At 38.3% G+C, this 25,454-nt stretch overlaps 1 protein-coding gene across 4 annotated transcripts in view; it reads right to left on the reverse strand.

Moving 5' to 3' along the window:
• The window catches only part of ITPR2 (inositol 1,4,5-trisphosphate receptor type 2), a 489,660-nt gene that overhangs the window by 353,350 nt on the left and 110,856 nt on the right, over positions 1-25,454 (reverse strand). For all 4 annotated transcript variants that reach the window (XR_009617392.3, XM_060658096.3, XM_060658095.3 and 1 more), the window contains exons 10-11: positions 10,896-10,940; positions 253-404 (exon numbers count right to left, since the gene is read on the reverse strand). Coding sequence is in view for 3 of the 4 variants with exons in the window: in XM_060658096.3 (XP_060514079.3) it covers positions 253-404; positions 10,896-10,940 (197 nt within the window). In the remaining variant the exon portion in view is untranslated. The remainder of the gene's footprint in view (positions 1-252; positions 405-10,895; positions 10,941-25,454) is intronic.

The raw sequence follows: 25,454 nt of genomic DNA on the forward strand, positions 1-25,454 counted from the left end.
AATAAGAATAAATAATCGTCATGAATTTTTCACAGTTTCTTCGGTCCTGCACATTTTAATTATTTATGAGAATAAAACAAACTATGTTAATCTTCTCACAAGAGAAGCATGGTTTTTACACACTAGTTCACTTATGCTTACTCCACTGATATCACAAAAGTTCCATTAACGTTGTATTTTCATTCCTTACCTCCCACTACAATCACTCAAAGAAATGTTATTATTTAGCCGTACACATATAATTGTTTTTACCTTGGGACCAGGCAGTCAGCTCTCTGAAGAGTTGTGGCATCCAGTTCAAAGAGGGATGCAATATCGTTTCCATGGGGTACTGAGACTAAAGTGTACATGATCTTTTCCCCTGCCTGGCGTTTCTTCTTTGAAGTTGGAAGATCTCCATCTCTCTGTTGAAGAGGCACAAAGTTACCTACTTTTGTCAGGTTTCTTCCTAAACTCTTCAATGAATCAGAAGGTGGGATTTAAATGTGAACAGCGTCTCTTCTTTGGATTATAGAGATGTCTGTTTTACATCATCCAAAAAGGGCAAGTGAAGCCTCATAATCTTAGAGGTAATTATTACCAAGTGATAAGTCACACATTCATGAGAGAAGGCCTGATCTGGGCAAATAACCAACGCACTAACAGTCATAAGAGTTGTGCTCCCTTACCTTGTCTTAAACCTAGTTACAGAGTAGTTTTAACCATTCCACATTTAAGGCGAACAGACAAGACATAGTATGTTGAATCATCCAGATTTCAAAAACTAAAGAGTCAACATGGTAGTGTTTCAAAGTTCCTGACTAATTTCCAAAACATAACTGGGACATTATCCTGAAGAGAAAAGGAATCAACAGCAATATTCCCATTCAGTTCATCAACTTGTTCCATTAAATCTGCAAACATACTATCATGGCATATCAAGTGAAATAAAGTGGGATCTTCACAAAAGAAGTCTTCACAATGATGTGAAACTCAGTCAACATTTCTAGTACACCCTCTCTTAAGCAAGTGGCCACACAAGAATGGTAATTACATATTTCTACTTAAACCAAGTTTCAATCCCTGTGGAAGACTATGATGAGGCACAAGAAACCAAAATGTGATAGAGCAAATGTAATAGAAGCTTGGTAATTACACGCATCCTATAAGTATACATATTTATCAAAAGAAACAAAATTCAAAAATGAGAGAAGAGAAAGAGTATCACCGTACTGTCACAGGAAGTTGAACAAAAGTGGACAAGAGAAGTGGTGTTCCAAAGGCAAATGAAAGCAGGCCGTGCCCAATGACACGCGGTTATTTAATGGCCACTATGACAATGAGATATTACAGCTGATCATTCCAAAACATTCACTCGAAGTTCCATCCCAAGATTGTGAATATTATTTCCCTTGTGGTTTCATTCTGATGTCTTCTGTAAATGGTGTGCAAATCGGTAGCACCACTGAATGTGAACGGGCAGAGGAATCACCAGGGTTCCTAAGCAGGAGCAGGGCTGTGAGCTGTTAAATCCCACATAGCCCAGAAGCACCTGGTAGCTCCTGTCATCTTTGACTTATATGTCTTCCACAGAGACCACAATTCAGAGCTGAACGAAGGCAGGGGTCTGGCAAACTCTCCCCAGATAGTTTGACCCCCCATAATAGTTGCTTCTACTCAGTAAGCACAAACTATGTTTATTGATCAGGAAAAAGCATACTTAAAACTTTCTGTACATTATAAGTAGGCAAATGGATAAACAAACTATGGGACATCCAAACAGTGGGATATTATTCAGTGCTAAAAAGAAATGAGCTATCAAGCCACAAAGACATGACGCAGCCTTAAATGTATATTGCCAAGCAAAGAAGCCAAACTGAAAAGGCTACCTACTGTATGATTCCAACTGCATGACATTCCAAAAAAGGCAAAACTATGGAAACAATAAAAAGACCAATAGCTGCCAGACAGTAGGGGGGAGAAAGGAATGAAAAGGCAGAGCACATAGGAGTTTTAGGGCAGTGAAACTATCCTGTCTGATGGATGTGGATACATGTATGAGTAGTGGATACATGTCAAATGGTGGCTCCTTTTATCAAAACTCATAGAATGTACAAGGCCAAGAGTGAACCCAATGTAAACTATGGACTCAGGGTGATAATAATACATTAAAGTATGTTGAGCAGTGTAACAAATGTACCACTCAGGTGCCAAATGTTGATAGTGGGGGAGGCTGTGATTGTGTGGTGGCAGAGAGCATATGGGAAAGTGTACTTTCCACTGAATTTTGCCATGAACCTAAAACTGCTCTTAAAAATAGTGTCTGTTTAAAAAAGAAAAAAGCAGGATGAGAGAAAATATTTGTAAGTCATATAGCTGATAAGGGGATTATACCAAGAATATATAAAGAACATAAAGAACAGTTACAACTCAAGACAACCCAATTAGGGGTGCCTGGTTAAGAGTCCAACTCTTGATTTCAGCTCAGGTCATGATCTCACAGTCTGTGGGTTCGAGCTCCATGTAGGGCTCTGTACTTACAGCACAGAGTCTGCTTGGGATTCTCCCTCCCTCTCTGTCTGCCCCTCCTGGCTCGCTTGCGCTCTCTCTCTCTCTCTCTCTCTCTCTCTCTCAAAATAAACAAATAAACATTAAATTTAAAAAAAAGACAACCCAATTAAAAATGGAGCAAAAGTCTACAGCGAAGAAAACAATCAGCAAAACTAAAAGGCAACCAACAGTATTGGAGAAGATATGTGCAAATGACATATCAGATAAAGGGTTGGTATCAAAAATCTATAAAGAACATACCAAACTCAACACCTGAAAAACAAATAATCCAGTGAGGAAATGGGCAAAAGACATGAATAGACACTTCTCCAAAGAAGACATTCAGATGGCCAACCAACACATGAAAAAATGCTCAACATCACTCACCATCAGGGAAATACAAATCAAAACCACAATGAGATACCACCTCACACTTGTCAGAATAGCTAAAATTAACAACTCAGGCAACAACAGATGTTGGCGAGGATGTGGAGAAAGAGGATCTCTTTGGCATTGTTGGTGGGAATGCAAACTGGTGCAGCCACTCTGGAAAAGAACGGAGACTCCTCAAAAAATTAAAAATAGAACTATCCTACAACCCAGCAATTGCACTACTAGGTATTTATCCAAGGGAGACAGGTGTGCTGCTTTGAAGGGACACACTCACCCCAAAGTTTATAGCAGCACTATCAACAATAGCCAAAGTATGGAAAGAGCCCAAATGTCCGTCGATGGATGAATGGATAAAGAAGATGTGCTATATATTCAATGGAGTATTACTCGGCAATCAAAAAGAATGAAATCTTGCCATTTGCAACTATGTGGATGGAACTAGAGGGTATTATGCTAAGCAAAATTAATCAGTCAGAGAAAGACAAAAATATCATATGACTTCACTCATATGAGGACTTTAAGAGACAAAACAGATGAATATAAGGGAAGGGAAGCAAAAACAATATAAAAATAGGGAGGGGGACAAAAACATAAGAGACTCTTAAATATGGAGAACAAACAGAGGGTGGCTGGAGGGGTTGTGGGAGGGGGGATGGGCTAAATGGGTAAGGGGCATTAAGGAATCTACTCCTGAAATCATTATTGCACTATATGCTAACTAATTTGGATGTAAATTTTAAAAATAAAGAAAAAATTTTTAAAAATTGAGCAAAAGTTTTGAATAGACATTTCTCCATAGAAGATATTGAAATGGCCAATAAGCACATGCAAAGATGCTCAACATCATTACTAATTAGTAAAATGCACTAGGATAGCTACAGTCAAAGAGACAGACAATAGCAAGTGTTAGTGAGACTGTGGAGAAATTGTAACAGTACGTATATTGCTGAGGGAACATAAAATGGTGTGGCCATTTAAGAAGAGTGTGGCAGCTCATCAAAATGTTAAATGTATGACCAACAATTCTAACTGTAGGTAGCTATCCAAGAAAAATGAAAATACATTTCCACACCAAAACCTGTCCATGAATGTTCACAGCAGAATTTATAAAAGTCAAGATATGGAAACAACCCAAATGCCCATCAAATAAAGGATGAACAAAATGTGGCATATGCACACAATGGAATATTATTTGGTCATAAAAAGGAATGAAGTACAGATACATGCTACAACATGCGTGAACCTTGAAAACATTATGCTAAGTGAAAGAAGCCAGACACAAAAAGTCATATGTTGTATGAGCCCGTATATGAAATGTCCAGTTTAGGCAAATCCATAGAGAGAGTACATTCATGGCTACCAGGGTCTGGGGAGGGGAGGATGGGGAGCAACTGATAATGGATATAGGATTTCTTTGGTAGATAATAAAAATGTTATAGAATTAGATACTGGCTATAGTTTTGGAGCTCTGTGAATGTATTAAAATAACCACTGATTGGGGCGCCTGGGTGGCTCAGTCGGTTGAGTGTCGACTTCAGCTCAGGTCATGATCTCACACTCTGTGAGTTCGAGCCCCGCATCGGGCTCTGTGCTGACAGCTCAGAGACTGGAGCCTGCTTCAGATTCTGTGTCTCCCCCTCTCTCTGCCCCTCCCCTGCTCATGCTCTGTCTCTGTCTCAAAAATAAAAATAAAAACATTTAAAAAAAAAACCACTGATTCACATTTTTTAAATAGGAGAGCTTTATGGTATGTGAATTACATATCGACAAAGTTGTGAAAAAGAAGGAGGGAGGGAGGGGAAAGGAACAAGGAAGAGAAGGAAAAAAGAGGGAGAGAGGGAAGGAAGGGGGGAAGGGAGGGAGGGAGGGAAGGAAGCAGGAAGTCAGAAGTATGCTGTTTCTGTGATGACTGCCATGTAGCTCAACAGGAAAACCCAGGTGTTATACTGAGACATGGGTGGCAAAGAAGCAGTTTTCCCTGGAATGGTGACACAAGAAGTGATAATTCTAAAGGAAAGAAAAGGAAGTTTGTTTTAATTATGTCCTCATAAGATGCAAACTTGGGGAGAAACACACCAGGAGCATTACAGTCACAAAGAAATATCACAAAAGAGCTTTTTTCTAGATTCTATAATGCTATTACAGCCAAAAGAGAAAACCACGAACATAATGAATGCTAATTAATACATGTGAGAGAAGAGTGCCTCATAACGTAGGAACACGGAAACAACAGACAAGATCAGTCATTTGTAGAAATAATCCAAAGGATTCTTTCAATGTGGAAGCAAAGGGATTTGAGAACAAGTGGAACAAGTGGTTTCAGTGTTTTATTAGAAAGACACAATTAAAATATGACTTTAATTAAGGAAAATAAAATTTAATCAATCATATTGAGCCATGTTTGAAGACAGTCTTTATTAATACAAGATGATCACGTAACCTAAATAAGCAGAGATTCAATGAACAAAATTGAACAGTTTCTCTCATCACTGCTAGCAGAGATGCAAAAAATTAATATTCCTGTCTTTTTGGTGGAATACCATATCCCTAAAAAGAATATTTGTCATCTAATTTTCTGAGCCTCTTGCACACCAATCTTCCAATTATAACTTAGCTTTTGCTATGGATTTTCCCTTCAAAGAAAATACACTAACTAACCAAAGGATTTATATTTATTTACTTAGCAACTGAAAGGTGGCATGGAAGTTTATACATCAGTCACTTGTGAGTTCATTTAATATAAGTCAAATCCTAGTGCATACACTCTCCTTTTGGAATGTTCATAAAACTAATTTTCAAGACTTACAAAAAGAAAGCCGATCCAGGTTCCTAGATTGCCCTCCTACCACACCCCCTTTAGTATACCTCTCTGGGGTCTCCAAACAAGAGTAGTCAGGGATTTCTCTATTTTGACACTCTTATAATGAGCAATAAAATTTTTGCCAGACATAGAAAAACCTTGATTAGGGCTAATTAAAAGAGGTCACTCTGTATTATTCATACTATTTAAGACCTGTGGTTTAGTTTTAATTACATAGTATAAGTGGAATGCACAACTATACCCCCTAAAGGTATAGGTTCCTGGGGCGGGGGGGAGATAAACTCCATTTATAAGTAGCATAACATAGATAAATTCCACCGATAACATAGATATTTATAAGTAGCATATTTATAAGTAGCATAACATAGTATTATTTTTTATATTTATATTTATTTATATTTATATTTATTTATTTATATTTATATATATTACTTATATATATATTTATAAGTAGCATAACATAGATAAACATAGCATAACATAGATAAACTCCATTTATAAGTAGCATAACAATTGTTTATGTGTGAAAAGAACTTCTAACATCCATAGCAGTTTTTAAAGCAATGCCATACATTCTGCTTTTTATCTCTTGCACTCTGTTAATTTGCTTAACAAATTCTCCTTCATAAACAGTTCAAGGCAGCCCCTCAAAATCTGTAGAAAATAATACATGAATAATGAGTTATAAGTATGCAATCTTTTAAATGTATGGATCAGGTTTCAATCTATAAGACTGAAAGATGAGATCTATAGATCAATAAGATCTATAAAAATCAATATTATATTTCTACAATATGAAGGCAGTTCTGTTCAAAATTGTGTGCCTGTAGCTTTTGTTTATAAACCCACCTCTTTTTTAAGTAAGAAAAAAGCCACAAAAACACTAGTTCCCTATACAGAATTACAGAAGCGCGATGCCCTCCCTCTTGTGTCACGAAAATCCATGTAAGGTACAACAGAGCTTAGACAGGTGTTAGATTTAATATCAGCTAGGTATCCAAAATATTCTCAATTCAGGTAACGCAGAGCCTCAGGATGTTAACCTAGTCTGCTGGGCTCTTATAAAACCAGCAGTTTTACTTGGAAGAAAAGGCACACAGAATCTCGGTTCTACAAGTAGAAAATCCCCTTAGGAGGAGCCAGTCGAGTAAACCAATGGTTCACCCGGCTTCTCCCTCCGGTCCTGGGGCTGCCAGTGGAGACACAGCAGCTAGCCTCCTGGAACACCTTCTCTGTTGACTCATTTGTGAGTCATCGAATTTTTAGCGGAGACATCACGTTGCAATCTGTTGTTAGGAGCCAGAGACATTCTGTAAGAAATAATGTATGCATTTTCAGGGCTGATGCAGACCTGTGTGCGGCCACGGCCAAGGAAGCATAATGATGTGCAGGCATCTGTCTTCTTGGTCAGACTCTCCAGGGCTCTCACTGCTGACTTTATGTAACAGACACAACCCTGCCATTTAAAGCTGCAGACACTTCTCTTGCACGGTTCCTTAAAAATCTGTTACTCTTAAACTATTTCCTATGAGGACTCTTTTTCCTTTCTTTTCTTTATCACCTTACCAATGATGAATATAGAGTAAAAACTCATGGAAATGTGGGGGTCTTTGTTCATAATCTGGTCCCCCACCCCCCAAAAAAGTCTATGAGACAGAATTTTCAAATACATTTCAGCCAAGCATCATGGTTCCTAGAACATTGCTATTTATGTGTGTCTGTGCACAAAGACGTGATTCTCAACAGGCAGAGAGTTTGGACCGCGGCGGGGGTCATTTGGCAATTTCCAGGAGCATCTTTAGTTGCCACAACTGGGGGCAGGGGAGACCACTACTGGTATCTAATACACAGAGTCCACAGATCTGCTAAACATCTTACAATGTAAAGGACAGCCCCCCCACAACAAATAATTTTCTGGGCCAATATATCAATATTGCTGAAATTGAGAGACCCCAGCAGTGTCGACAAAAGACACTCCCTTGAAAAATCAGATCACATTCCACATCAATACGGTAATGGGAAAATGGGTGGTGTTATTCCAAAAAAAAAAAAAAATCCCCTTCAAAGAGCCATTTGAAAAGATGCAGCCTTTCAAGAAGGAACTAATGACTGTCAGGTTCCCAGCTGGGCCTGACACAGTTCCAATGTTTACAGGGTCCCTGTGGATGCTGTACATTTGTAAGATTGGAAATAATAGGCTCCTTTGTAGAATAAATACAGCAATTTGGGTCTTAATGGGAGCTCTGACACACACCGCCGCATTTCAGTGGCACCATGCATTAACCTTTGAAACTTCAAAAATGGAAGGCAACATTTTGATAAAGGTTTCTAAATTACAGGAAAAAGTATTAACTGGATATTAAATAGACAACATAAGGGAAAATTTGGAAAGAAAATAATTAGCATGGTCACAGTGAACTCAGCATTACTGGAACCCAGATCTGGGGTGAGATAGCATTCTGTTTGGGGAAATTGATTTCGTTTTTCACAGGCTAAGCTCTAACTGCTCCTTTGTTTTCTTTTCTAGACAGAAACATAATTATTGCTAGGTGGCAAATGGTCTATAACATGAGAAGCCATATTGTTAGCTTTAGTGTTCCATATCTTCAGTTTTATTTACTTTCAAGCTAGGGATTAAGGATAGAAGAAAGATGAAATCAAATGTCTCCAGTTGGACATCTCTCTGAGATGGCAGATGAGATCCAGTCGTAAACTTCCACAGCAAAGCAGACCCACCTGTGCCAGATGCAATTAAAGTGCTGCTGGTAGCAACTGCTTCACAGAAAAGTACTCTTTCTCACCTTCAGAGGTGAATGAAGAACTTGTATCTCAGAATATAGAAGGAAACAAATCTACGAAGTCTAACTAAAAGCTTGATGGGCGCAAACAGCAAACTTCACCATGGATTCATTACCTATATTTTCTGTGCTGCTCCATAAACTTTCATACTCTATCACTCATACTCTCTCTCTCTCCCACTCAGCCCTGCCCAGAAGCATCAGAAGCATCACCAAACAGCATGTAGCTGAAAGGAGATAAGCTGAAAGAGATGTAATTCAATTGCACAATTCGAAGTTTGATGCAATGCCCTTTTAATCGAAACAACGTACATTTTTAGCCTACAAATATCTTTTATTCAAAAGGTTTCCCTTTATCTGATTGAATTTTAACCTCACGGCACAGAGGTGACGTATGTAGGGCAAGCATCCTCATCCCATTAGTCAGGTGGGAAATGGAGTCTCAGGAAGGCTATCTTACATGTCCAAGGCCGTACAGGTTAACAGTGGTGCTAGAAGCAGAACTCCCTTGGCTGAAGAAGTCACATAGAATCTCATAAAAAAAGACCTTGAGAAAGAGAAAGGCAACTCCTGACATCCGACAGCTGGCCTGGTGTGATCGGGCAGGCTCAGTGCTGCCAAGGGCACCCTGACTCTCACAGCCAGGCCACGGTGTCCTCCTGCGAACGTGAACAATTTCACAGAACACCAACATCAGACAAGGCCGCTCCATGCCCGGGGTGGATCGCGTCAAAACAACACTGCTCCATAATCATATCTGAATACTGACAACATGTCAATGTTGTCCAAGCCATAAAAATGATTCGATATCCCTTTCCCCTAGCTAAAATGAGTGTTTCTTCTTTAGCACTCACACCGTTAGCCTGGCTCTCATCGACCCTCCCTATAGATAAAAATGTATTAAGATACTTCCTCCTCCTGCCAGCATTCTTACCCACAGTGAGCCCCACTTCTTTAAATCCTCCCCAAGTCATCTTGTACAAGCCCAATTCCTACCATAGGTTCTTTCTAGCACCCTCTGAGAGGCCCCACAGTTCCCTTGGATGTAAATGCAATGTGCAATTAACCCCATTTAAGAACTGGTGTGTTCCTGGCAGTCATTGGCAAGAGACCATCGACCAGCTTATAGTAAGAACCAAAGACTCAGCTTTTAAACATGGTTATGGATGGTGTTTTCTAAATCATGGGGAAAGAAGAACCCAACAATCCTGGGCCAGCTTTTGAAAACCAAGGAGAAAAGAATCCACACAGGGGGAGAAAATTGAATTATAAATAAATGATCCAACCCATTTAATAAGCCTACTTCTATGTTTAAGGACATTTTGACACAAATTAAAGTACTCGTTGGGCCAAAGACCTGATACTTCAGTTTCACTTCTGTTGTAAACCTGATAGTCAGATGGAGAAAGAAGTCAAACAGGATTGACTCAGGTCCAGAAATTCCGATTTGATTCACCTTCCTCATATCAGTATCCTCATAAAACATAAAGCTGAGGGCCAGTGCAAAGACAGTAGTCATTTTGATTAAACGTTTCAACTCATTCTGTCAAAAGGTGGAATTTTGAATGCTGTAGTAATCATTCTTAGCAATTCCAAAAGAGATTGCCAAATTCCTAAGAAAATTAAATTATACACTGTGTCTATTTTACATCCAAATATCTAGCTAAATTGCTGAAAATACATATAGGTATATAGATACACCTTTCTAGCCAGCCCATCAACCAGGTTTTGTCTGCATCACACCAAATTGTCCTGAATTTCAGAACTTTCTATTGAATTAAGTCCTACTGTCCTCGTAACATCATCTTCTTTACAACGGTGATGAAAAAGCAGGCTGAATAATAATAAATATCTTAATGAAAATTGGCTTTTAAATAAGATTGAGATGTTTTTTGAGTGGGATGCTTCATAATATCAGAAAAATCAGTCATATAGTTGTTTGATGCCTCAATTTCTCCCCCTAAATAGAACCCAAGTTATTTTTAATCAGAAAAGATTGTCCCATTGTGCCCTTTTACTATCATCATACCATAATTCAATTTGTCTTTCCTAATTTCTATGCACTTATGAAAAGTAAACCCAGACCCACCATACCTCCCAGATGCCCATGGCCATCAGTGCTCCATCATAAATGGCCTCCAAGTTGCCAGAAATCTCCCTAAATACCTATTACCAGACATCTATTTATAATGTCAGTGCATCATCTTTTACTTATTATCTGTGATTCATAGCCTCTAGTCAGAGAATCTCTCAGAATCCCTAGTCTTCAAATTTTCTATTAACTTTTCAATTTGTTCATATAAAATATGCACAATATTTTTGGAATTTGTTGGGGAAAAAACAATTCCACTCACCACAGTTTTTCCTTCATTTTGAGCATCTCGATAATCAGGATTAAGCTAAAAAAAAAAAAAAAACAGTTTTGAATTGCTATTAACAGCACATTAACAAGACCAATGATTTTCAATTCATTATTGTATCCTTAACTAAACTCAATATTAAAAAAAAGCCTAAGAAAGAAACCATCACTAAATATTACAATTTAAAACATTACCTTCAAGTTCTAGCTGCAGGAGACATGAGCTAAAATGCCAAGTTTATGGCTTTTGTTTATATTAGCACAGTTGACATCTTTGCATAAGTGAGAGCTGACGATCTCACACCCTCTGAGGAAGCCTTCAAAAGAGATCATTTTGCCCACCACAAAATCTCCCACTAACCAACAACTCTGTTTTTTAAATTAGACCAAAGGAAAGTCTTAACAATGATCCGAGATCGTGCTCCACGTGCTCTATACATAAGAAAATCAAGCAAAAGAAGAGCCATATACCAGATATATATGTTGGATATGAGGGCTATTGAATGAGTATTGTGGGGTTTAGGGGTCATTCCAGTGAGGTTGATGAGTTTTAGAAATGCTGAGTGTTAATCCACATATTTCCGGCTGGCTGGAATCCATACCTCCTGACTCCCACCTGATGACACAGTCCCAAAAGGATGTCTGCATTGTACTGAAATAACCAGCTCATAATTTGTAAAACAACAGACTTGTAAGGTGTTTTTATTTAAATAATGAGTTGTTCACTCGATTTTAACCACTTCAATATGAATATGTTAGTGTATATAACATGTAACCACATAAAGTCTCCATTTAAGGGGCTCAGTCACTTAAGTGGCCGACTCCTGGTCTCAGCTCAGGTCATGATCTCACGGATCATGGGTTCGAGACCCGCGTCGGGCTCTGTGCTGGTGGCAGGGAGCCTGCTTGAGATTCTCTCTCTCTGTCTCTCTCTCTCTGCCTCCCACCCAGTTCTCTCTCTCTCTCTCTCTCAAAATAAATAAATTTTAAAAACTTAAAAAAAAATAAAGTCACCATTTAAAATGTAAGATCAAGAGTCTTTCTCAGAATGACACTTGGCTAGTGCCTCTGAGGAATGTCCTCTGTACTTAGTACCAAATATCAGTGAAGGTGCTGAAAAAGATCAAGAAGAAAGCAAAGCAAAGCAAAAAATCTCAATCCCATCAAAAACGAAGACTGAAAAACAACCTAAACCCAAATCTACCATGAATTGCCAGTAATTACAGAACAGTCGATGCTGGAGGAGAAGCAGATACCTCTCCAGTTTTTATCTCCTGGCATTCTTCAACCTCGCTTCAAGCTAACAGCCTTGTGAACACAAGTAAGATACATGCTGTGGTTCCCACTGTTTGTCCATCCACTCAGAGACCCCAAGCGTTTGCCCACCAAAAACCTACACAGAAGTGTCTACCGCTGAGGAGCCATTGTTAGACTGAGCGGAGACTGGTCTCCCCAGACTCCCATCCACTGTCCCACTACCTCTGTCTTTCCATGACCATCTAGATGCAACAAAGCTCAGAAAACAAATGGGCAGAAAGTCAAGGGAACAGATGATAGCAGAGGGCTTTCTGAGAAGCACTGCCCAAAGAAAGAGAAGAGAAAGGACTGTGGCTTTGTATGTGGGAATCACACTGCCTAACACTGTAGAAATAGCAGAGAATAGGAGAGAGAAGCAAGTGCAGGAGAAACCAGGGACACAGAGTCGCCATCTGCTGGGCCTGAGACCCACACTGCAGTGTGTCCTTCAGTCGGTCCTTCAGCTGAAGACTGAAAAAGGATTGAGAATTTTCAAAAATAGAATAGGGGCACCTGGGTGATGCAGTCGGTTGAGCATCCGACTTCGGCTCAGGTCATGATCTCACAGCTGTGCCGACAGCTCAGAGCCTGGAGCCTGCTTCAGATTCTTCATCTCCCTCTCTCTCTGCCCCTCCCCAGCTCGTGCTCTCTCTCCCCGCCTCCTTCTCTCTCTGTCTCTCAAAAATGAATAAAAATTTAAAAAGATATTTTTTTTAATAAAATGAAAAGGGGCACCTGAATGGTCCAGTTGGTTAAGCATCCCACTCTTGGTTTCAGCTCAGGTCATAATCTCACAGTTCGTGAGTTCAAGCCCCACATTGAGCTCCAGGCTGACAGCACAGAGCCTGCTTGGGATCCTCTCTCTCTCTCTCTCTCTCTCTGCCCCTCCCCACTCATGCATGCTCTCTCTCTCTCTCAAAAATAAATAAACTTAAAATAAAATAAAATTAAAATTAAAGCAAAAATAAAATAAATAAAAAATAGAATAAAAAGACCATCTACTCAATCCATCTGGCTCTGCACAGAGTCCACTTGCTGAGGATAAAAAGGAAGGAAGGAAAAAAAACAACAACATGGGACTGATTAAAAAGCATGTTAGAAGGGGAAATTCTTTTTACAGAGCCTTTCTGAATATTTTCTATGGTATAATGCAAAATAAATTTTCAGGAAATGGTTTGGCATATTCAAGAAAGCATAAGTAAACATTTCCTCTACGTAAAGACAACAAACTACACAACAAGCTAAAATATAACACAGAATTAATTACATAAATAATAATATTAAATATAAAGAATTATAAAAAGAAATTAAGAAAGATTTCACTAAAAATGAAAAGTGAATACAAAATTAAACTCCATGTTGACAGCAATAAAAATGCTATATTAAATGAGGGATAAAAAAAAATAAACAGGCATCTCTCAATACAGAGGAAAGATATAAAGAATTAAAAATTAGGAAAAAGAAAATAGCCATGGAGGACCAGAGAAGGGCATATCAATTAACAGGTAACCAGCGTCCTGAAAAGGGAAAGAGAAAATTAACAGAATACACAAGCAATAATCAAAGATAATACAAAATAAAGTTTTGCTCGGCTGACAAACTGTGTATATAGAGGTTACCATACCCCACGAAAATCAACTAAAACACCTGACACATTCATTTGAGGACAATGAGCAGGGGAGACAAAACATAAAACAACAGTAGGGACATAAAAGATGGCCAGAAATTAGGTTTAGACAAAAATACTTACCATATAATAGGAGAATGGATAAATAAACGGTGGAATATTCAAACAATGGAGTACTACTCAGCAATAAACGTGATGAGCTACAGATATAACAACAAGGATGGATCTCAAAAATATATATGCAATGGGATACTGCTCAGCTATAAAAAGGAATGAAATCCTGTCATTTGCAACGATAGGGATGGGCCTTGACAACATTGAAATAAGTCACAGAAAGTAAATACCATAAGATCTCACTTACATGTGGAATCTAAAACCAACTGAGTTCATACATAGAGAACAGATTGGTGGGTTGCCAGAGGTGGGACATGGGGACTGGGTGAAATGGGTGAAGGCTGTCAAAAGGTACAAAAGCCACTTACAAGAAAGTAAGTCGTGAGGATATAATGCCTACCATGGCGACTATAGTTAACAAGACTGTATTACATATTTGAAAGTTGCCAAGAGAATAGATCTTAAAAGCTCTCATCCAAGAAAAAAAATTTTTTATAATTACGTATGGTGATGGATGTTTTCTAGACTTAACTGTGGTAATCATTTCACGATGTATACATATACCAAATGATTGTGTTGTACATGTAAACTAATATAAGTGATGTCAATTATATATTCTTAAAAATGTTGTAAGTATGTTGTAAGTACTCATATGACTCCATTTATATGAAATCTAAGATCAGATAAAACTAAACTGTGGTTAAACAAATCAGGAAGTGTGGGGAGAGGGTCCAAGGGAGAGGAATGGATAGAAAGCAGAAGCCAGCCAAGAGTCACATGACCGCAGTCTCTCAAGTTTTAGAACTAACAGTGGGAGGCAGGGGAGGGGGTAAGAAAATGGGAATCCAGTTACAAGTTGCCTGTTAGTGCTAGGCCAGCAGTTGGGGAGATTTGAGGCTGAACTTTCTTCTTCTATGGAGACACATTTCTCAGGCTCCTTAAATTCCCTTGAATTACAAATAAAAGAATTAATCCCAAAATGGGATTATTCTTGCTTTTGGAATCCAAGAGTGAAAGGTAGAAAGCCAAAAAGATAGTGAATTAACTGGTCCCCTGTCTACTGATTAATCAAACACAAAAAGACACACTTCTACTTGGTGGTGATGGCAGTTCCAGCATAGTGCCCGGGAGGGGTTTATCCGGCTGTTTTAGCCAAGTATCACTGTTTTGTATTTTTTAATTTGTTTTCAATTTGAAGAATTCAGATTTTTTTTCAAATTAAAAAACTGTGCATACTAAAATGATAGCTAAGTTACTTACAAAAGATATGCAACATGTTTAAACATGGATATATCTTGTGATCAAAGTTTTTATTCATTAAGCATTGCAGTAGTTCACCACAGACACTGTGACGGAAATTCATACTGGAACCATGATGTAGCCTAACTAAAATGTGTACAGGAACAGGAAGTAACATACCTAAGTGAAACACACAATCACATATGCCCTCTGAAATACAAGTTATATTCTATCACAAAGACTTTCTGAAATTCAGTCTTCACATTTTTCATCCACTTTGGGTCACCCAGTTATAATCCCTAAGGGAAGTCTGGGAACTAAATTTCAGACTCTGCTCTGTGAAGACACACCCATGAGCTTTATAGAAAAGGTCACTCAGCCAACCTTTCCACCTTGGAATTCAGGGTCCTCATAGGTAAAATGAGAAAAGTCTATGACCAAAGCCTAATCATACTAATTATATGTCATTAAATTTTATAACTCGACTCTGTGGCAACAATACTAAAGATAGTGATAGATCAGTTAGATCTTGCCTCATCTTTGTGTCCCTCCAATAACTAATATGGAGTTATTGCTTCAGTAAATTCATTAAAGGATAATAATAATGAGGAGAAAGAGGAGGAAGCAGAGGGGAAGAAAGAGAAAAAGGAGGAGAAGCCACCCAAATATATCTATGACTATATAAATTTATCAGTATTAACTGAAGACCAAATAAATATATGCTTTAATGGATGTTTTAGTTATACTGATGCTTTCCTTCTCTAAATGAAATAATAGCAGTAATTATTAAAGTAATTAGACTAAGGATGAACCAAAAAAATATTATTTCTAATAGAAAGAAGAAGAAAAAAGACATGGTCATGTGAAGATTCCTGAATCTTTTAGGAGGTTAAAGGAAATATTTCCTTATGTTAAAAAATAAATTATAAATCTGGCATTGGACAGAGAGAGATCTAATATGCTATTCAATCATTTGTTCAATAAATATTAATAGAATATCTATAATGGGCAAAACATTGTGGCATATGGTATTTTAGCAAAGACAAAAAGAATGTGGTCCCTGACCACAAGACCTTACAATCTAAGAGGGAAAATAAGACATAAATACAGCTAGCTGTAATATAAAATAGAATGTGACAAGAGATATAAGATAAGAATGAATAATTTATAAATAATATAGGTCAGAAGAAGGAGGGATCCGTGGTGGGCAAATTTATTGAAGAATTATTCATGGAGAAGGGAGCATCTGAGATAAGCCTTGAAGGATGGGTAGAAATTTAACTTGCAGAGAAGGAAAGGAGTGAAGAAGACAGGAAATGCAGGGAAGATAACGCCACATGGGTAAAAAATAAGACTTGTTCAGAGAAGACCGATAAATGTCACTTATGGAATACTTTTTATATCCTTTTAAAGGTTAATTCATTTCCCCTTATAATCATCATAGTAGAATGGATTCTTCACCCCCACTTTACAGATGAGCCCCCTGGGGCACATCAAGTGAAGTCCTCTGTGCAAAGTCACACCACTGGTGAGTGGCAGGGTCACTGGGAGCAGAGGTCTGACGATTCCAAAGCTACATCCTTTATTTACTATAGCATGTTACTTCTCTCCTGCTTCCATAACGAGGAGGGATGGGATCCAAGCCAGCCCAGACCAATGGGGCCACTAAACCATAGGCTAATGGGTTCACATCTTCAGAAAGATTTTGCATATCACTGGGGAAATGTTTGCTGAAACAATGCATTAAAAATCCTCATTGGCCATGCTTAGTAGGAGATGGAGACAAAGGATGGAAGAGGGAAAGTAACCAAGTGCGGTGGTTCAAGTGAGAGGCAGCAAAGCCCTGACAGAAATAATCATGCTGAAATGGAAAGGAAAAAGCAGACTCAGAAGATTTTACAGAGACAGAGTCAGTAGAATCTGAATGTGTAAACTGAGAGAGAAAAATATGTTTGTCATCACTTTCAAGTTTCTAACACTTAACTAAGAAAACTGCACTGTTTTATGGGGAAACAATTCAATCTTGGATACAGTTATTGAGTTTCAATGGCAGTGGGACAACTGAGATCAAATCCATGGCCCACTAAAGCCAAGGGAGTGAGTGACAGAGAGAGGATATGAAGAACAAAAACACCCAGTACTAAACCTTTGAAGGGAGCTCTCTTTTAAATGGCCAAAGAGGCTAGAAAGAAGTCAAGCAAAGCATGACACAAGTCAGAATAGAAAAGTGGCAGAGAAAGAGAGAGAGACACAGAACTATCATAAACACATGGGCAGTGAAAGCCACGATGGTACCACAATCAAGTGAAAGACAACCACAACTTTCCATGGAACACAACACCAACTGGACACAACACTTCTAATACACGTTCATTTTCTTAAAACAAAAAGGTTACTTGTTTTATGATGAAATGTGTTTTGATCAACTTTTATTATATGTAACATTAAAATCATCACTTGTGTATTTTTAAATAATTATCTATCTTCTTCTTTCCAATGACTGGCTTTTCAGAGACAATCTATAATTCTGACTGACAAGTCTAGAAAAGAAAAGAAGGGAGAAATAATCTTTATTGGATGCTAACATATGCCAGGCATGATTTACATTTCGACATATAACAGTTATGTGTGTGTGTATAGGGTCTCGTATATATATTCTTCTACTGTCCTTATTTATATATATGCCTACACACACAAACATACAAACCAGGCCCTTTTCATAAACTGTGGCTGATACAGTTGATGGCAAACTAAACATAGGGATATTTAAAACTATAGCCCTGAGATTCATAAGGTTCTATGATGATGGACAGGTTCTAGAGTACTAAGTTTTTAACTAATTAATTAAATCCAAAGTCAGTTGTATAGTCAGGAAATAAGTGTTTACTGCCATCTGGTGGAAGTCTGGCCTATCTACAAACAAGTAAGCTAGTTGTCTTTGAAAGGGCAATTACAAAATCTTTAACAAATATAATTATTTGCACTACCCAGTCTATCTTGTTTTGGAAAGGATCATTGTTGCTTTAATAATATCCAAAGAAAGAAAATGGAGAAGCATCAGATCAGAAATTGTGATACTTGATTTATAATTGCTCCCTTGACTATGGAGGAACTATTTACTGAGGCTCTCATATCATCCCATTCAAAATATGATAAAATTACCTTCTCCCCCATTGATATGGTTGTGAACTCTCCTGTACCAATAAGGAGATATTGGTGTTTATTGATACAAGTAAAGGATCTAGGGAAAATGTCAATGAGTGTGCTTATAATTGTGCTGTGCATTAAATGCAAATGCAAACATACATGGCTGTTCACCTTCCTTCCCCTCATGTTACCTTATTTCTTGTTTGGCCCCATGGAAACTGACATCACAGGAAGACCTAACAATACAGTACTGTAAATGTACTGTAACACAGTATCTGACAAAGCCACAATTGGCTTCATTATCTAATTCACAATTAAATACTTTGTTCCACATTTTGTCCATGAGTTTCTAGCATTGGCTATTTCTCAAAAATAAATTTTGAATTACCCAAAACAAAATAGCGCTATATTTGTATTGCTATTCTTTTTGATTAATTTTTTTTAAGTTTATTTATTTTTTGACAGAGACAGAATGCAAGCATGAGCTGGGGAGGGGCAGAGAGAGAGGGAGACACAGAATCTGAAGCAGGCTCCAGGCTCCAAGCTGTCAGCACAAAGCCTGACGCCGGGCTCGAACTCACAAGCTGTGAGATCGTGACCTGGGTCAAAGTCGGACGCTTAACCAACTAAGCCACACAGGCACCCTTATTGCTATTCTTAAACAGCTTGCAGTTTATGTGCTTTGTCTCCATAATTAAACTACAGAAGCCTCAGCATATGAAATGGTCTAATTTCCTTTGGATAGTGTCCCCTTCATTTCTATACAAGCAATCGCCTTACTGACATTTTTCTGAAAAACTTGGCCACCCTGGAAGTTAAAACAGAATATCATGTTTAGGAAGTATATGTTTAAGTAAAATTTTGAGGTTTTTCTTTTTTTTTTCTTCATTTGTGCTTAGATTTAAGGTTGCAGCCCTTTAAACTCCCTGTGAGATTTAACATGGTCATCTATGGATATCAATAATTTTAACATTACACAAAATCAGTTGTCTCAGATGCGTACGCAGAGGAGATGTCCCAGTGACTGAATTCATATCATTCTCCTCTACACTGTAAACACACAACGATAAGGACCAACGGTTAATAACCTTTGTTTTCTTCACAACATCAAAATAGTGCTTCCACCCAGTAGGCAGTCCATAAATGCCTGTGTAATGTTGGTAAGACATAGGTCAAGGCTTCTCACCATTGGCACTATTGGCATTTGGGGCCAGATAATTCTTTGTGGTGGGGGCCATCCTAGGCATTACAAGATGTTTCCCTGCATCCCCAGCCTCTACCCACTAGATGCCAGTAGCTCCCTCTCACCAGTTCTGACAATAAAAATGTCTCCAGACATTGCCAAATACGCCCTGGGGGACAGGATCACCACTGGTGAGAACCACTGGTATAGATGAAGCAGTGCAAGTCTAGCATTGAGCCCAAAGACCATCATTATCTTGTTTTTTGTTTTTTTGTTTTTTTGTTTTTTAACTTTGGACAAAGTAAATCGCCTCTCAGAGCCTGGGTCCCTTCTTCTGTAAAGTGAAATGATTGGATGCAGACCTTCAATCTCTCTCTCTCTGATTGATCCTTTAGGTTATCTAGTGTTTACTAAATATAAATTAAATATTAGACTCTGTTCTAGGTTCAAGGCATCCCGTGGTGAGCCCCTAAACTTCACCCCCTTCAGTCATCTGACTTACAAAGAAATACCAGTTCTGGAAAAAAATTACAATCAATAATAGTAGGAGTAGTGATAGTAATAATAAACAATGCTACTCCACATTTTTTGTCCCCTCCTTCTCAATGGAAGGAAAGGGACTTAATACTTATTGAATACATTTTATGTGCAAAGTGCTAAACATTCCATATCTTCTTTAATCCCAAAATAATCCCATGAAATATATACAATCATCTTTTTTACACACAAGGCAACCAATGTTCAGAGAGGTCAAATATTTGCTTAAAGTCAGAGAGACTGTGAGCAGTATACATGGGATTTTTTTCCCCCACTACACTAGGCTGTCTTTGCCACACTGGCCAATATAAACACCATATACTCAAAGGCAATTCAAGAATTACATAATCCAATTTGCCAGAAATGCCTCAAGCACATTAAAAAGTAATATTTCAAATTATCAATATGTGTGTTGAGAATGGAAAGGATGAGGGAAAAGGCCCTTTTCCCTGCCAAATTCTGCTCCTGTAATAGGAACTTCCCTTTAATGTAAAAACAGTTCTCTTCTCATCTAATTTTTTTTAAATAGACCTTTAGAAACCTGTCTAGTAGGACTTGCTTTCCCTTTATTACTGCTTCTCCTGCATGGCCATGATACGAAAACTCAGTTCACCTTTCCTTCCGCGTCCTGGCTCCCTTGTCATTCCTCTCCCCAAACCCCCCAACCCGGATTCCGGTCCCCATCGAAAATGCTCTCAACCACAGATGACTGTGTTCTTGCCAAATGCTGTAAATACATTTTGTTCCTGACCTTTTCGGTAGCACTCCCTCCTTCTTGAAAGCCTATCTTCCCTTGCTTGACATTGTGATTCAGCCCATTTGACCTTCCAGTTGCTTCCTTGACTTCTCAGGCTCCCAATCTGCTGTCCATCCTTTAAAAACTGGCATTCCCCACAGTTCCGCCTTCAAACATCTCCTCACTCTCCTCATACTCCCTGATGATCACACCCAGGCTGACGATGACTACATCTACTTCTCCAGGCGCACCAGTCCCCAAACTTCCAGAAGATGTGAACACTGTCCCTATCAGGCATTTTCACCTGTATACTTTACAGCACTTCCAATTAGACATAGTCAAAAGTGAATGGATTATTTTCCTCATCAACACTGCACCCCTTCCCATGTTCCCTAAATTGGTGAATGACATCGCCAGTTCTCCAAAGCCAGAATCCTACTCCTTAACCCCTAACATTCCATGGATTACCATTTTTTCCATTGCTTCCAATGTCCTAAAAATGTCTTCTCCTCTTCGCCTTCTTGCCATTACCAATGTCACCCCCTTGGTTCAAATCCTCAAAATACCCTGATGGTATCAGATCTTTCTCTCCTATCTGGGCTCCCTGCCTCTCAGGCAATCCCTTCCAGCTGCTTTACAAAGGCTCCAGAGTAGGACGCCTGGGGGGCTCAGTCAGTTAAGCATCCCACTTGGGCTCAGGTCATGATCTCATGGTTCTCAAGTTTGAGCTCCGTGTCTGGCTCTCTGCTGTCAGCCCAGAGCCCGCTTTGTATCCTCTGTCTCCCCCTCTCTCTGCCCTCCCCTCCCCTCGCACTCTGTCTCTCTCTCAAAAATAAATAAACATTACAATTTTTTAAAAACGCTCCAGAGTAGTTCTATCCACTGGAACTTTCCCTGTGATGATGGAAAATGCTCTGTATTTGTGCTACCCAATATCATGTGCTTATTGAGCCCCTTGAAATGTGGCTAGTGTAACTGACAAACTGGCTTTTTAATTTTAATAGTACTTATTTTAATTTAAATAGCCAACATGTGGCTAGTGACTACCGCATTGGACAATGCAACTCTAGAGTGGTCATCTTTAAACACAAATTTATTTAGAACACTGCTCTTTACTTTTAAAATAAAACCAATTCTCCTTAACTTAATATATATGGCCTGAAAAAAATCAGCTTCCTACATTTCTGCCCACCCCCCCACCTTCTAGCACCACGTCCAAACTCACACATACCCTGTGTGTGATACACATATGTATTATCCATATAAAACTAGTTTGTAGAATACCACACACCTCCTTGCCTGTGCAAAAGCTGTCCTCACTGCCTGCACACTCTCCTTGCCCACCTGCCTTACTCATCCACCAGGCAGCTCCTCCTCTAGCCTCTTCACCATTCCTTGTACCTCCTCGGCACCTTAGTGTTTCCCTACCAGCACGTCACTATTCCTATTGCTACAATACACTTATTGCACTGTACTCAGAGCTCCCTGAGGGCGGAAATTGAGTTTTCTAGTGACATCACTGGTGTCTACCAAATGTTTGCAAATAGGTGTCCAGCCCCAGCCTCTAAGGTAACTACTTAAATCGTTATTCCTATTACTAATTACATCAAATCCAAACCTTTCAATCAAAATCTTCAAGCAAAGGGATCTGTCACTCAATAATTCCTTTCAGAACCCCTCTCCTTGAGCCAAGCCTCCCTTTTTACATTGTCTGCCGATGATGTGGAACATTCCACAACCCTGTCTGTGCCTCCTTGATTGTCCTTCTGCTTCTCTACCAACCTGTGTCTATTACTTTCTTGGAGAACCAGGGAAAAGTTTGCCCCAAACAAGAGCCTCCTTTGGCTTACCTCACAACTCCACCTGACTGACATGATCCTGCCTCTGACCATCCTGTGGCCATTTATTGTACACTGTGTTCCAAACTAGAAGGTCAATTCTTTGAGGGCAGAGATTTTCTCCTCTGCTTCCTTTCCTATCTGCAGCATTCTCTACCATGCTATGCATTTATCAGGCACTTAAAAAGTATATGTTAAAGACGGTATGACATCTTAAAGAGGATGTCTGTTGCTGCTATGAATTCCAAAAATAATTATTCCCAACTCCTGCATTTTCAACATCCTATTATGTGTATCTTATTGTTTAAGTAGTATCTAGATATTAAAGATGAAACTGAAAGAGCAAAATAAATAAAAGCCATAGAGCCCTTTCTCTCCTATAAGTAAGGGTCTAATTAAACAAAATAAATAAGGCTAGGAAGTTACAAATCCACATGCTAGGAACTCCTTACCATACCTCAATGACATGAATAATGATTTGAAATTAAAGACCTGGGCATTTTTAAAAAGCAAAATGATAAAAAGGGTAAGCATTGTTTTTTCTTCTTTTTTTAAACATTTATTTACTTATTTATTTATTTATTTATTTATTTTTGACAGTGAGAAAGAGTGCAAGTGATGGGGTGGGGAAGAGACAGAGGGAAAGAGAGAGAGAGAGAGAGACAGAGAGAGACAGAATCTGAGGCAGACTCCAGGCTCTGAGCTGTCAGCACAGAGCCCAACGCGGGGCTCGAACTCACAAACCATGAGATCATGACCTGAGCCAAAGTCGGATGCTTAACCAACTGAGCCACCCAGCTGCCCCAACATTGTTTTTTAACTGTTGTCAGAGGCTATATCCATCTGTTGTGGAATTAGAACTGGAAGTCAATGTTTTTATCAAGTCATAGTGACTATAATAAATGTGCTTTTGCCACACCTGAAGACACTTTCACACCGTATGACAAGTGTGCTGAGATGTGACTGTACCAGGACCTTTCTGACCTGAGCTGACATATGAAATATAAAACCCCAACCTATGGATGCCAATATTCTAAAGCTAAGATTTTCTTTTGAGTTAGAATACTACACAGAAGCACCCATTCTGTTAAAATCAGTAGACAATAAATTCCTACTTTTCAATTTTCAGATAAGTATTTAATGCTTAATTCTCCTTCTCTCACCTTCTCCTAAAAAAAAAAAAAAAAAAGTGCTATCTCAAGTATTAAAGGTCAAAGCAGAGATCCTACAAGTACACCAGAATCTTTAATGGACAGTATAGTATCTGGCATTTAAAGTCATATCCTCTAGAGATAGAATGAAAAGAGTCTTTCAAATTATTTTCAAGGAATGAGCTGCTTTCTATTTTTCAATTTTTAATGGACTACTGTATGTATTGAGGTCTTAGATCTTCATTAAAGTTAATAAACAATTTAATTTTCAATAATCTAGTCATTTGAATTATCAATGATACAAGTTTTAACTGTAGAAATTAACTAAGAAAACTAATAATGTTTAATCATGTCAGCTTTCTAGAGAATGTCCATAGTTACAACAGCCATTGACTGAAAGCTGAATTATGGAAAAGAGTCACTAACACCAGATCCAAGAGAATTTTAATACGAATTTCTTATCTTTTAAAGGACATCCCGTAGACTTTTCTAATTCTTATTTTAGACAAGATTCTCCACCTTACTGTTTAATTTTACATCAAAGCATTACTTTTCAACAAAGTTACTTCAAAACATTCAAGGTGTAAACAGCCCATAAATGGCAAAGCTATATTTCATTTATTTGAACAGATTCATCAATAATAATAAAAGTATTTATATTTATACTATTTACTATACTAAATAGTAAATATATAGTACATTTATATAGTAAATTTTCTCATAATGAAATTAATCATGCCGGCACCGCTTACCAGATGCCCACCATGAGGCACACATTATGCCAAGCCCTTTACCCTATTTAATTCTCTTAATACTTGTATTCTATGAATGTTGTGATTATCCCCATTTTATAGAGGAAGAAATTAGAGCTTAGAGAGATTCATTTGCCTAAATATGGCTCCAAATTCCTCTCAAATACAAATCCCCAAATCTTCTTCCTATCCTCTAAGCTTACAGAAGCCTGAATAGCTTCTTTGTATTCATTCATTCATTCATTCAAGAAATAGTCATCAAATGCTCTCTAAGTTCCAGGCACTGCCCTAGATGCTGGGGACACAGTGGTGATGTAGAAAATAAAAATAAAGTAAAAAAAATAAAAATAAAAAAATAAAACCCCCTGCCTTCAGAGAGCATACATTCCGACAGAGAATGTCAAAAAAATAAAATGTACCGTAAGTCAGAGAGTGGTAAGTACTATGAAGAAAATTACCACAGATTAATAGGATGTAAAGGGTAATGCTGTCGGGTGCTGGTTTACACAGGGGTCAGCACATTTACGGAAACTTCCTGTTTCCCATACCTTTTTCTCATCACTTCTGCGTCCCCACTTCCTTATCTTCCCTCACATCCGAAACCACAAGTTAGATAAGTCATACTAAAAATTCTAAGGCCAAATTCTGGTTTAGAATCCCAGAAGAAACTCTAAATTGAAAAACAGAAACAGACTTGAGGGGAGTAGAATGGATGGATGTTTTCATACATCTAAAAAAACTAGTATCTTCAAAATTATTTTTGCATTTGATAGCCAAACCTTAATTAAATCATTTCTAAAACATCTACGCTGTTGCTTCTTCCCACTCTTCCTATCTACCTGATTGTCAGCATGCTTTTAGGATGTTGAGAAAGGAGAAAGGAAAGAAAGGAGAAAGGAAAGACCTTATTTGTTGTTACCATTTTTATTAGCAG

Source organism: Panthera onca, chromosome B4 (genome assembly GCF_046562875.1).
Source record: "Panthera onca isolate mPanOnc1 chromosome B4, mPanOnc1 haplotype 2, whole genome shotgun sequence".
NCBI classification, from domain to species: Eukaryota; Metazoa; Chordata; class Mammalia; order Carnivora; family Felidae; genus Panthera; species Panthera onca.